The sequence below is a fragment of the Ostrinia furnacalis genome, unplaced genomic scaffold (assembly GCF_004193835.3).
Source record: "Ostrinia furnacalis isolate ACB-3 unplaced genomic scaffold, ASM419383v2 OfSCF7556, whole genome shotgun sequence".
Taxonomy (NCBI): domain Eukaryota; kingdom Metazoa; phylum Arthropoda; class Insecta; order Lepidoptera; family Crambidae; genus Ostrinia; species Ostrinia furnacalis.
The window spans coordinates 691,665-705,409 of record NW_021137795.1 but is presented as its reverse complement, the minus strand read 5'-3'; the positions used below and the strand labels follow the sequence as shown (position 1 = coordinate 705,409).

The 13,745-nt window shown below is 37.3% G+C and overlaps 1 protein-coding gene across 1 annotated transcript; it reads left to right on the top strand.

The window, feature by feature from the left end:
- Window positions 1-228: 228 nt before the first annotated feature.
- LOC114365154 (uncharacterized) lies at window positions 229-12,141 on the top strand. Its single transcript, XM_028321649.1, has 10 exons — window positions 229-401; window positions 959-1,170; window positions 3,051-3,242; window positions 5,050-5,117; window positions 6,114-6,291; window positions 6,742-6,919; window positions 8,963-9,158; window positions 10,512-10,641; window positions 10,804-10,984; window positions 11,730-12,141. Exons 1-10 carry the CDS (start codon window positions 268-270, stop codon window positions 11,887-11,889), a joined length of 1,629 nt encoding a protein of 542 aa, XP_028177450.1. The 5' UTR covers window positions 229-267; the 3' UTR covers window positions 11,890-12,141.
- The last annotated feature ends 1,604 nt before the right edge of the window (window positions 12,142-13,745 follow it).

Sequence of the window (13,745 nt, the reverse complement as noted above, 5' to 3'; positions counted from 1 at the left end):
CATCGTAGATAGGCATAGCATAGATAATACTTTAACAGCCTTTAAACCTGTTTCGTGCGTCACTCTTACTAGTTGTAACTGACCACAGACGCGGAAATGTGTAATAAAATGAAGAAAAATATTTTTTGCCATTGATATCTGTCATTATTTATCACAACAAAATCGAATGTAAACAGTCTTATTTATTGATTAATATCTCCAATATTTATTCAAAGTTTTTTACTTAATAAGAAGTTTTGACGAGGGTATCGTAATAGAATTACCGTCATGACGTCCCGAGCCGCGATGAAGAGGCGTGAGCTGCCCAAACTTATGGCCTGTATGACCAAAACTAGTTTGGAGAACATGAGGAATAAAGCCCTGTTTAGCTTGGACATGCTTGATGCGAAAGGGATTCGAAGGTTTGTATGATCCCCATATATTAGGGAACCTTGTTATAGGTCAAATTAATGACTTTGTACCTACTTCTTAGTCTATTGAGTGAAGTGAAAGTGGAATGTAATCCACGTTCTTTCAAGTTTAAGCAGAAATCAGAATCCTAGTAAAATACCTAAAGGAACTGCTATAGGCGTCTTACATGGCTCAATAGGGTATCGTGCCATAAGAAGCAGAGAAAATAAATCTTTATTGCCACTGTTCTAATTACATCTGATAATAACAAGAATTGCATTATGGAAGCCATTAGAAAGCAATTCGATTCTAAAACTCATTCTTGTACCTATTCAAAATAGCTATGCATTTCTCGCATGTTTTTAAAAATTCTGCAGATCCATTAGGAAAACAGTCCAAGGTTGCAAATCCATTAGGGAGATTGACTGTTTGCCTGACATATATTTTAAACGGCTTGCATTATGTGCTGTAGAATTAAATGCTCTATCTAAACACTCAGTCGCAAACTATTCTCCTAAAAAAGCTTCTAGAGCTGTATTTAAACATTCACATTTCATTTCCATTTCAGGAGGAAGTTTCCTTTGCACGAGTGCCTTATTTTAGAGTTGAGAGAGGCAGGTTACACAGAATCCTCTGACTACCTGCAGGATCTTATTTACGACAATATGCAGCTCGTAGCAGAAGATGAAATTGGTATAGTCGTGGATTTAAGAAAGAGAGTCGATTATTTGGAGCACATTTGTTCCGGTCTGCAGAAAGCTGAAAAGGAGAGGGATAAAGGTAACTAATAACAGTTTCCCCAATGTTTCAGATGTAAATTAAATTATGTCTTTTTGGAGACAAAATTTAGAAAAGTATTTGAAATAAAGAACAGTTGGTTTAAGTACCAGTATTTCCTGTTCCCATTCATTCCCTACTTGTGTAATTTAGAGTGCTAGGACTTAAAACTTGACTATCGTAAAGATATGTAAGTAAATCTTATATTTCCTGTTCTTGGGTACTCCTGTAATCCCAGTGCCTAACTTACGTCCACATACATTACCCACGATTTATTCCGCACACGGAACAACCTTATGTGAGTCTAGATTATCTTGTTAGAGCAGATAAATGCTCTACTTTCGCTGAACGTTTGTTTCGACAAAATAATTTGTACGTTACTTAACTTATTTTCACAACAAACAGTTAAGATTGAAACAAACTAAAGCCGGGACCAGACGGGTGTAATGTGTAATGTAAGATTAAGTGTAATGTAACACGAATTCTACGTGTGGACGGCACTATGAGCATTACATGTAAAGTGCTGCCCATGGAAATGGAAATACATAGTCCATTACATTACACGGTGGATTATATTACGCGTTACACCCGTCTGGATCCGGATTTTTTGTCCTTAGACAAAAAATACTTTTAAACACTATAACTACTGTTGTAAACAGGTGGTTAGAGTGTTAGTTGTTGATTAATAATAGTAGTTTGAACCAACTACCTAATTTATTTTTTTCCTACGATGCCACATCAACGCAAGAAGGTGCAAATTCAATCAATTTAATAGTTTATTGTTAAAGTTTGGAATTAATTAATTAATTTATTTAAAGACTTCATTTTATTACACACACATAAATGTGATCCGTACAAAAAGGCGAGCCTAATGCCAGGTGGCATTATCTCCCAGCCGACCTTAAGCAAAACAGAGAATTTGAGTAGTATTTTAGAATACTTGTCATCGGTTTTCCTCTGTAGCACCGGATCATTAATAGTAGGTAAAGTATTCTGTTGTCGTTCATCTTTATTTCTATTTATCCACCGCCACGGTTTTCGCCACGGGACCGCTTAATGGCCCATAAATTCCTGTCGCAACTATAGGAACTATTGTTGCGTAAGCAATGGTATTAAAAATACATTTTTGGACTATTGCCCTTCGAGACTTGACTACGATATTACTTCGGAATTTTTGGAGTAAGTTGGCACTTAATATTTTCTGAGATACGCAAAACTTAATCGGTTCTGAAAGTTAAAGTCAAAAAGCTTTTTCAGTGATCTAAAACTTTTAAGTTGTTTTATTGGATTAATTTGTCATCTTCAATACATAGGTATTAACAAGGCCAAGTGGTTATATGCACATACAGTAGAACGCCGATTATCCGAATTAATTGGGACCGGGGTCGATTCGGATAATCGAAAATTCGGATAATCGGACATAGACTGGTAATAGAGATAAACGAACTGTCACACATAGAATAAACTTTAATTAGTATAAAAAACAGATATATTTCTACTTGGCGTTATTGTAGAACTGATACAATAACGCTTAGTTGAAATATATCTGAAATCCAACAAAAAAAATCAAAAGATATTTGGTTTTAATTTTTATATTACGTATAGGACCGATTCGGATAATTGGCGATTCGGTTAATCGGCGTTCGGATAATCGGCGTTCTACTGTAATAATCTTCTTTTTATTTGCCAGAAAAACACAATATGACTAGATATTCTAAGAAATTATACCTATACTATATTGTGTTTTTCTAACAAATAAAAAGAAGATATTATATGTGCAGATAACCACTTGGCCTTGTTAACTGCTACTAAACATCGTCATTACCTTTATTTGATTGGTACTCGGCACAATAGTAAATACTAATAATGTTATACAATTTCAGGAAATACGAAAAAGGAATGCCTAGGACTTCTAAGCCTAGCCATGCATTACGCAGAACAGGGAAAAGGTATCTTGTGGTTGGCAGAAAAGTTCTATTTGGCATCCATTGCGGTATCCAGCCAGTATCTCATAGACGGCGGTCGCCAGAAAGCGTGCTGTAAATACCATTACGCCAAATTCTTGCTGGACAAATGTAAGTTTTAAATGGGACATAGAAAGTAATAAATTATCTTTATTTACTATTCGGAACAATATCAAAGTAATAAATAAATCTGGGCAGTAAATAATGTGCACAAACTTTTTGAAGACGACATTTCGGAAGATTGAGTCAGATCAACGTAAAGATATGCTATTTTTGTCTTTTTCCTGTGCAAGGTTGATTTATAGTCTAGATATGGGTACAAAGATGTCACAATGATCTATTTATAGATGTTAAGAAATAATTCTAATTAATTCACAACTCAGTATGTAGATAATAGGTAATATGAGATCTTTCCCACAAGGTCATACTGCGTTTATTTAAATAAAGCTTTCTCATAATACTTCGCATAATCCTAATAAAACTAGTTAGTAGGTATAGTATTTTTAGAATTTTTATTACTAAATAATCAACACTTAATGACTTTTACAACGTATAGTTCATAATAGACTAGACTAGGATATCAGAGTCCAGCAGGGCCAGGATGCACGCCGGGATAAAATATTATCGACGATTTCAGATGATAAATGTATGGGTTTATCGCATAAAATCGATAAAACGGCGTGATAAAAGCTTATCACGGCGCGCATCCTAGGCCTACAGGTAGCTCTTCGTATCGAGTAATTATGTCCCAGATAGAGAATAACTAGACTTCGCAAAGGTCGTAGTTATTATTTGCCAATTTATACCGTAAAGGATATACGTATAGGCAAATAATAGTTCGCGAAGAGGAAGTAATGTGGTAAGTTATCCTTCGTTATGAGGAAATTCTTGTTTACAATCTCCATAACAAAAGTAAAACTGGAATACCTACTTAGCTTTATTAATTCGAATCACATTGTAGAGACCGCTTATTTGTAGAGTAGTGGGCATATAGGTAAATACCGAGTTTTATCTTCCGAAAAATACCTATACTTACTTTAATCATATTCAAGTCTAGATTATTTTTAGCTATGCAAATTACAAGCTTTAAAACAAATACATGGTACCTTCTTTTAATAATAGGTCTAAATAAACGAAATCGATTCTCTATTTAGACAGGAGTCTTTTACAATTCTGAAAGGATAAATTTTAAAATATTTTTTTGCAAACGAAAATTGAACCAACGACGCAAAAAGCTGTCAACTATAAAATATATCGTTGTGTCTGTTACTGAGCTGTTCATTTGCTGAGCCTACGTCTTAAATAAGTAGATGCATATAATTCGTAAATTGGCAAAACGCTCATTAAAGAGTGTCAAGTGATTTAATTACAAGTTTAAGTACTACACGTTTTTAAATTGATGCTTACAAGTTTGATGTCCACAAATACTGCCTTGATATTAAAGTTTTAAATAGTTCATTTAAACTACAGAATGGCCATATCGCCATTTATCGCTTTTTATGTGCATACTTAACGTAAGTTGTGTTGTGGAAAGTGTTAGAAGTTTACCCATTTACTTATTACCTAAATGTATGGAGAGCAGATGAAGTGGCCCAAATTCTCCAATCTCTATCGTCACCGCAAGCCTGGACAAGCTGCTCAAAGGGTAAAGTTACAAGGGTAAAATGGGCTGTTCTGGATTGGCTAAACCACAAATCTAGTCAGAAGTCAAGTCCAATCAGAAGGCTTATCATCGTCATCATCATCATTTCAGCCATAGGATGTCCACTGCTGATAGGCCTCCCCCAATGATTTCCATATCGCCCGGTTGGTAGCAGCCTGCATCCAGCGCTTTTCTGCTACCTTTATGTAATTGAGGAAAACTATGCCCGTCAAAATATGTACCTAAATGTATATAAATATAAATAACCAATGATAGTTCCAGGATCTGATCCAGAAGAACCTTCAGCAATTCTTACTGAAGTAAGAGACAATGCTATAGGAAAGGTACGTATAATATCGTATCTGTCTGTGACAATATCTGATTATTTGCCTAGTATCAAGGGCTGCTGGCGAAAGTGCTTTTTTAACAGTAGTAGAAATAGAAATTATGATAACTGTATAGATCATTTCATCCATGAAGACACACCCCACAAATTTTTGGTCGAGGGAAGCACGGGGTGCGGGGAGTTTGTTCCGAGCAATCCGAGCGTCATTATTGTAGAGTGCGAGTGCACTCATTGAATTTAGCGTGTACCGATAACATTCAAACATTTGCAGAAGAATGGTGGGGTGCGTCTTCGTGGATGAAACGATCTATCTATACATAGAGCTTAATCACATAATTTGTTAAAATCTTTGAAAATTGTACTTTGGTTCCTGTTTTTTTTTGGTATCGCGACTTTGCTGAGGACAGTTATGTCACTGTCCTCGCGCGTAATAAATATCATGTCATGACGCATCCCATTCGCGGTAAGCAGGCAGTCTTTTATATCCATCAGCGACTTTTTTGGCTATTATTTTTTATTTTCAGTACATACTTGTTTTTGAATTACGTGAAATGTTTTTATAGTGACACTTTTATTTCTTAGGTATAATATTATAAAAATAATCGTCTGCCATGACGAATCAAAAAGATTCACTTGTTACCTCACTAAATTATCCTGTAACGTACAGCCAGTGTCTAATAGTTCATGACACCCCATGTAGCCAATAAAGTTCGCCACACGTCTTTGATACAAATGGAATAAGGTTGTGTGTCAACTTATTTGCTACTTTGGGTGCTACGAACTATTTGACCCTAACTGTACAGCCTAAATTAGGCCTTGTCAAAGCGAACACAGTCTTGTTAATCCTACATTATTGCAAAAACACATTTTTATTTTTACGACAAATGTTTTATTCAAGTTTTCAAAAAATGGCAATTTATTTTTTACCCGACTGCATAGGGGGATGTTTTTTTACGACTAATTTAATTCAATATTTTATCACTATTTTATTTAGGACTGGCCGCTCTACGAAGCTGAGAAAGAAGGTGAAGAGGTGCCGCCGGACACGGTGTTCGCCATGACGGCGGTTCAGCTGCACCGGGTACTGCTCGCTAAGGCCAGGGCAGCCAGGAAGACCGACCCCGCCAAGGCGGAGAGGCTCTCGCGGTTGGCGGAGAGAAGGGCTAAAGATGGTAACTAATTAATTGCGCTTTTGAAGTTAGATATAACTTCAAAAGCGTATTTTTTCCTTAGTAAAAGATGTAAAAAAAGGTAATTATAATACCTGCTGAGTTACATTTAACAAATTTTGCTTATTTCTATGCATGTTTTTTCGAAAGTTAGTTCGTTTCCTAAGACGATATAAATTCAGAAGAATCCTATGGTCTGTATTACGAAATGATGCATAAATCTTGATCAAATCTCAAAAAAGTAGGTCTAGTTCTGACTGGTTTAATTTCAGTAATTCCACCAATCACAGAAAATAATTAGCAAGGATAAAATCGAGTTTGAGCGTTGTTTTTCTATACGGACCTAAATATTCTAATCCAACGCCCAAGGTTGATCTCGTGAGATTTTGCAAATTGTTTTTGTGTATTAATGAATCCGCCTCAAGGGTAAATAATTTTCTATGTTTTTCCTAGCCGACGACATCAATAAAACCGCGGAGGCGATAATTGAAATTGGCGTGTGTCAGCTAATGATGAATAACTTAAACAATGCTCAGAAGACTTTCGAGAGGGCGTTCAAGATCCACACAGCTAGTAGCAACGTGGAGGGCTTGTGCGAAACGAGAATGCACCTTGCTGCTGTCATGCAAAGGTACACATTTATGCAGCAAAATATTTGTAATTTTCCAAATTTTTAACTCAAAACTTCAATACGTTTTCATTGGAAATAGCGCCAAAGCTGTTATGACGATGCGTTATGACAAAACACCTTAAAGCCTAAAAAACATGTTTATTTTTGTATTAAAATATACCATGATGTCATTAATTACTTATTAAAGGTATAAGTATACCTGTTTACGACCTCGATTAGATTAATATTCATAGTAATGCACTTTTATGTTAACGCGTGTATTAACAATGATGCGCATTTTACAGCTTCATCCATATTCATTGTTTACAATCTAGTTATAATATAATCAAATTAATTTGACTTTCTAATCAAAAGAAAAATATGTGTGAAAAAATATAGGTAGGTACGTATCAGAATACAAAACATCAGACGTCAAGACCACGTAAGACGACGTAAGTACCTACACGAAATTTATATGAGCGGATATGAAATAGCCAAAACCAAACCCTAAAGGGTTAGTTCAACCAATTTCTGTTAAAGTTTCAAGCAAGTATACTATTTACCTGTAACATAACTTCAGCCCAATTCCTTAGTCAGAGTCCTGTGAAACCAAGGACCAGTTTTACTATGGTGCTCCTTGCTTGACCTAGTGACTGTAATGATACTATCTACAATGAACTCTGTCAAATAAAATTTATGGTCTTGGAGAGATGCTTATTGAATTCAACAATCAGTCAGCAAGTCTGCTGACGAAGATGGACTACGGCAGCGTTTGGGGCCGCGCTGATGATTTACAATGAGAGATTTATAAAACCATAAGTTATTCCTGAACTAGCTTTCCGCCCGCGGCTTCGCCCGCGTGGAATTTTGTCTGTCACAGAAAAACTTTATCGCGCGCGTCCCTGTTTCAAAAACCGGGATAAAAACTATCCTATGTTCTTTCCCGGGACTCAAACTATCTCTATGCCAAATTTCATCAAAATCGGTTGCGAGGTTTAAGCGGGAAAGCGTAACAGACAGACAGACAGACAGACAGCCAGAGTTACTTTCGCATTTATAATATTAGTTGGGATAGTTGGGATCCTTAATCTTTGCAACAGACTATGCGAGCACGAGCGAGACGGGGGCGCGGCTACTAACGGAGATGAATCTATGGGAGCTTGCTGATATCTAATCTCCATGGTTAGACTTGATGTGTTGCTCCTGATGGCCTATCTATCACTTCATGATACCAGATTGAGTGACCACAAGGCGGGCGGCACGTCTGCTGACGGAGATGAACTATGGGAGTTTCTGTATAGACGGGACTTGTATTAGTTGCTCCTGATAAGCCTATCACTTCATGGCATCAGGCTGGGTAACTACGAGATGGCGGCGCGGCTGCTGATGCTAACACTGATAGTTTATCAGCAACTTATCTGTCAGATAAAATGCAACATTTGGATTTGCAAGTCTCGGATAGATATAGCCTAGGTCTTGAAAAAGTTGAAATGGTTTATCAGGAACTTATCTGTCAGATAAACTACAGCTTGGGCTGACATGTCTCAGATGAATTAGTGATATCAGAGCAATGAAGTCACTGGTTATCAGCAACCTTATCTGTCAGATAAATGGCAACTGGTTTCAAATGATGTCAGATTTCAAGATACTAGTATCTGACAAATGAAGACACCGGTTATCAGCAACTTTTATCTGTCAGATAGCGGTATATGTCAGGAGACTATCAGAAATGTCAGGTAATGAAACTGGCCCAACTTTTGGTACTTATCTGCTAGATAAGTCCCTGATAGCCTATCTGAGACTATCAGAAGCTGGTCCTATAGAATGTGAGACCACGAGACGGCGGCGCGGCTGCTCTATCAGATGGACTATGGAAGCTTCTGCTTCTGGGGCGCGCTCATCTATACGGGTATTGTTTAGTTGGTCCTGATAGCTACCACTCCTTGGCATCAGGCTGGGCGAGCACGAGACGGCGGCGCGGCTGCTGCTATGGAAGCTTCTGGAGCGCGCGCTGAAGATGTCTGATATCTCTAGTTGGTCCTGATAGCTATCACTTGGCATCAGGCTGGGCGAGCACGAGACGGCGGCGCGGCTGCTGACGGAGATGGGCGCGCTGGCCATGGAGCGCGGGCTGCGGCGGCAGCTGGGCCGCGCGCTGCATCTGCTGGGCGAGCTGCATCTGCGCCGCGAGCGCCCCGAGCTCGGCACGCAGCATCTGGCCGAGGCTTTCACTTGCTTCATGGGCAGCTCTTTTCAAAAGGTAAGGGGGCGAAACATTGTTCCTTATTTCTTTTTACATAAGGTAACTAATTGCGCCTGTTAAGCTCTCTAGGAGTGTGTTCACTGCCATCTATACTTATAATAAATCTGTAGAGAGGTCAATTCTGTACATGAAATATATTTTCAAAATAACTATCAGAGGGTGATTAGTGATCGATACTGATGCCAAAATGCAATCAGTAAAATTTTTGTCTGTCTGTCTGTCTGTCTGTCTGTCTGTCTGTCTGTCTGTATGTTCCTTATAGAAACAAAAACTACTCGACGGATTTGAACGAAACTTGGTACATATATTCTTCATACTCCTGGGCAGGTTATAGGATACTTAGGAATTCCCACGGGAACGGGCATTAGCGGGAAAATCCTTTTGTATGAAAAATCTAAACCGCTTAAGTTAGACGCTTGAAATTTGGCAAGCAGGTACCTTAGTAAACTTTAAGCTTAGTTATAACAGGATATTGCAAAATTCCTACGGGAACGGGAATTAGCGAGAAAAAACATTTGTATGAAAAAATCTAAGCCACGTAAGATAGACGCTTGAAATTTGGCATGCAGGTACCTTAGTAAACTTAAAGCTTAGTTACAACAGGATATTGTAAAATTCTCACGGGAACGGGAGTTAGCGGGAAAAAACATTTGTATGAAAAAATCTAAACCTCGTAAGTTAGACGCTTAAAATTTGTCAAGCAGGTACCTTAGTAAACTTAAAGCTTAGTTACAACAGGATATTGCGAAATTCCAACGGGAACGGGAGTTAGCGGGAAAAAACATTTGTATGAAAAAATCTAAACCGCGTAAGATAGATGAAGGGGGTAAAACGGGATCCACGCGTACGAAGTTGCGGGCGGCCGCTAGTAGTTCATAATACCTTAAAAACTTTTAATACCTTCAATTAGCATGAAAGGGTTCTAGAAGCCTAGGCACAGACCATCGACTTTTATTGGCTGATAAGTTGGAACGGGCTGTTAACCAGTATGGACATGTATGAAAGTGCGCACATTATATCGATATTATATCGGCCGCAATCGGCTGATTCCTCATACAAGTTAGAATTGGGCCCTACTATTGGCCAACTAAAAGTCGATCCCAGGCTATGTTTTGAGCTTGCCACCGCACCGGCGCACATAGGCTGAGTTGCACGACCTTATTTTAACCATGACTATAACCTTGACCGGTGATTTTTGTATGTTGTTTGACAGACTTTTGACGTTTGTTAAAGTCCATCTTGCTGATGGTGCATGCCAGCCTTATTGTGTAATAAAGAACGTGTGGGAAAGAATTTGATATTTCAAGTTTTAAGAAAGACGTCTTGTTCAGTCCTTGTAAAAAATTTCAGCCCAGTGTCAGTCAATTTGATATCGGCGGTGGTGAAGATGACGATGAGGGTTTCATTTACCAATCACGGAAAAGGGAAATATTCGAAGAAGAAGCGGAACAGTCGCGACTAATGATGGCGATATCTGCAGGTAAAAGTAGATGTATCAATTTCTAAAATATGTAAATAACATAGTTTAAGTGATAATTTGTCATCTTTTAACTATCTTGATCATCAGCTACATAATATGGTAATTTGGAAATCGTATCCTTTTGTATGAATAATGACATAGAATTTAAAATTCATAACTTAGGTCAGGAATTGATGGCGAGTTACTTCAGCCTATTACGAGAAGCAGGTTCATGCTCTGTGGCACAGACGAAGACCATAGAGTGGAAGTTATCACACGCAGGCTGGTGGGTCAGGAAGAAGAAGCATGACTTTGTGCCTTGTCTATGCCCGAAGCATAATCGAACGCCACTGGATATTTTAAGGTACGACACAAACATTTCAAGATCTTCTATCTGTGCAGACATTTTATATTTGGCGTAACTTTTGTAGGAGTTTCTTGCCTCCAACTTTCACTATCAGGAGAATTTGATCCCTCTGATGATGTCTTGAGTATTTTAAAAAGCATATTTAGGGCCTCTAGCAGTAAATTCGTCGTGTTGGTCTCCATCTACGTGGTCTACTTGTCTTTTTAACGAAGTGTGACCTTCTAGAGGTCACTAGCTGGTTCGCTTTGCAAAAATAGTTCCTTTGTGAACCTAATTTGGAAGAACGCAAGTAACAATAGTCAACGGAACTATGGTGTCTATCTATAGTGCTGATTTAGCAGTCACATAGATCCACTTGCGTACGTGCTTGCAAACACGTGCTCTCGACGTGACGTCTTAGTGAAGTCGTCTTTTAGTCGTCTAATGGGTAGTTTAGTTTCGCCTGCTTACTCATAATAAATTAGGCAACATGATCCCGACAAAACAAATGACAACCACCTGTCACATAGGAGCATAGGTCAGAAGACGTTCCTACAAGTCCAACTATCACGCGCCTGCAGGATGATGAAAAAAATTCGTCCTTCAAGTCTTTTTCCTACTACTGCTAAAATACTACTAAAATATTCATATCAGAGATAACTAATAGACTTAATATTTATGTATTCATATTAAAGTTCAATGTACCTACACTAGAGCTTTTTTCCTAATAATGACACTGATCTTGTGATTTTTCACTCAACAGGATGCAACTAAATATGAAAGCGTCTTCCACACTTGTGGAAATGGATTTCTCTGAAGGGGATGCCCTGCTTGGAAGAACTGACACCGTTGAGGACATAAGGACCCTACGAAGCAGCTACTCTAGAGGTCAGCGAATGGACTCCAAAGACGAATCTGTGTGATTTGGTAGTTGATCTCAAGTCTAAGCTTAATAACAGACTTAATTTTAAATGCGATTGATATCAATAACTAAATGTAATTGAATTGATTGGCGATGTCAACAACCCAATTAGCAATGATCTTATCTAATTTCAGTTCTTTAGAATATTTTAATGTAAAGCTTTAATTTTATAATTACGGTTATTTATGTCGTAGCGTTATAATAACGACAATCCTTTGTGGTGATTAAAAACTAAATTACCTAATAAATAAGATTTCAGCACAGAATAATGATCTTTATTGCCAACCTGTTAGTTAAATCTTCTTTATCTACTATGGTAACAGTCGTTATGTTAGTGAGAACATTTTCCGCTGCTTCATTAAATTTTGAACTGTAGGTGATGGTTGTATGTGAGGTTCAAGTTCAAGGACTTTCCTAGGGAATTAGAATGACGATGTTGTCTTTTCCTCGTAAACATCACGGTCATACAATAAACTAGACTATTTTTAAAACAAAGTCCAAAGAATAGGCATAGGTACAATTTGTAGTGTGGTGTCATGAATCTAGATTAAGTTAAGATTAAGGCATACCTACACCTTAAAGTAGGACTTTAGAATCCCTAAAGTTCTGCTACTTGTTTTCCTTTTTTACGGCAAAGGGAAAATAAAGATGGTATTGAAAAAGCCGCCAATGATAAAGGAGTTTTCTTACCAAAAAAATTCTTTTGATAATCCGTCAAAATGTCACTCTGACATTTGCGCTTACTATGTAAGTGTCGTAACAGGTTTTACTATTTTTTTACGCATTATGTGGCCATAAGCTAGAACATAAATCTTTCTACATATGGGCTACCTTTTCTTTTATTTACTATATTTGACGTTCATAAGTGCCACTTGTGGTCTAAACTGAAAAAATATTTTTAATTTAGTTTTTTTCAAAAAAGTATAGAACAGTAATTTAATAGAATTGAATGAATTGTTTTAACATAAACATAAATACCAATTAAAAGTCAATAGCATTAATATTGTACAGCTCGTGTAAGATAAAACGTAATAAGGTACTTGATACAAATAAGGCCTACGTTCTAATAAGGCCTATACATCAGAAAACACAGATAAATACATCCGACCGGGATAATACTTCAAGGACACGTACTCATATGCCCTACAACCCGGTAGAGTGCAAGAGCGTCCCGATCCACGATCCCAGCACCAATTGGCACGCGTTCTTCTAAGGTGGTGGGTGATTTCGTGCTCTCCTATAAAAATCTGGCGATTTCATCTTAAATTTTCGGTAAAATGACGCTGTTTTAGATTAAGCTTTTCTTAGTAATCGTTTCTAAATATTTCTTACTAGCTAATAATTACCTTAATTTGTACTACTGGCTATAGATGCATTATTTGTAAATTTTTAAAGACAACAAGAGCGAGATATCTAATAAGGCCTAGGCCTTATTTCAGCATGGTAGGCCATATTAGATACTTATGTCAACACCTGATTACGGACAAATTCATTAAACTAAATGAGTCAAAGAGTAACTAAATATTTATTTAATAAGAATGTAACTAACAACACAGAAAAGAAAAATAAAACAGAGTCGAAAAACATTACAAAACCTGTAAAAAAAGAAACAAAATACAAAACCAGTAAAAAATAAGAAAAAAAAGTTGTATGTATAATTCTAAAGGAAAGGAGAATGAAAGCTGGTATTATCATGCCTCTCTCGAAGACAATGTAGCAGATATGCGAACATAAAGGACTGCTTTTGGTGGTATCACAAAGATTGTGTAGGTTGTTCGTAGAGATGATTCAGAAGCCTTTTTATGCCCTGGTTCTAACAAAAATTGAGATCTCATTTTGTTTACAAAAATTCAAGAC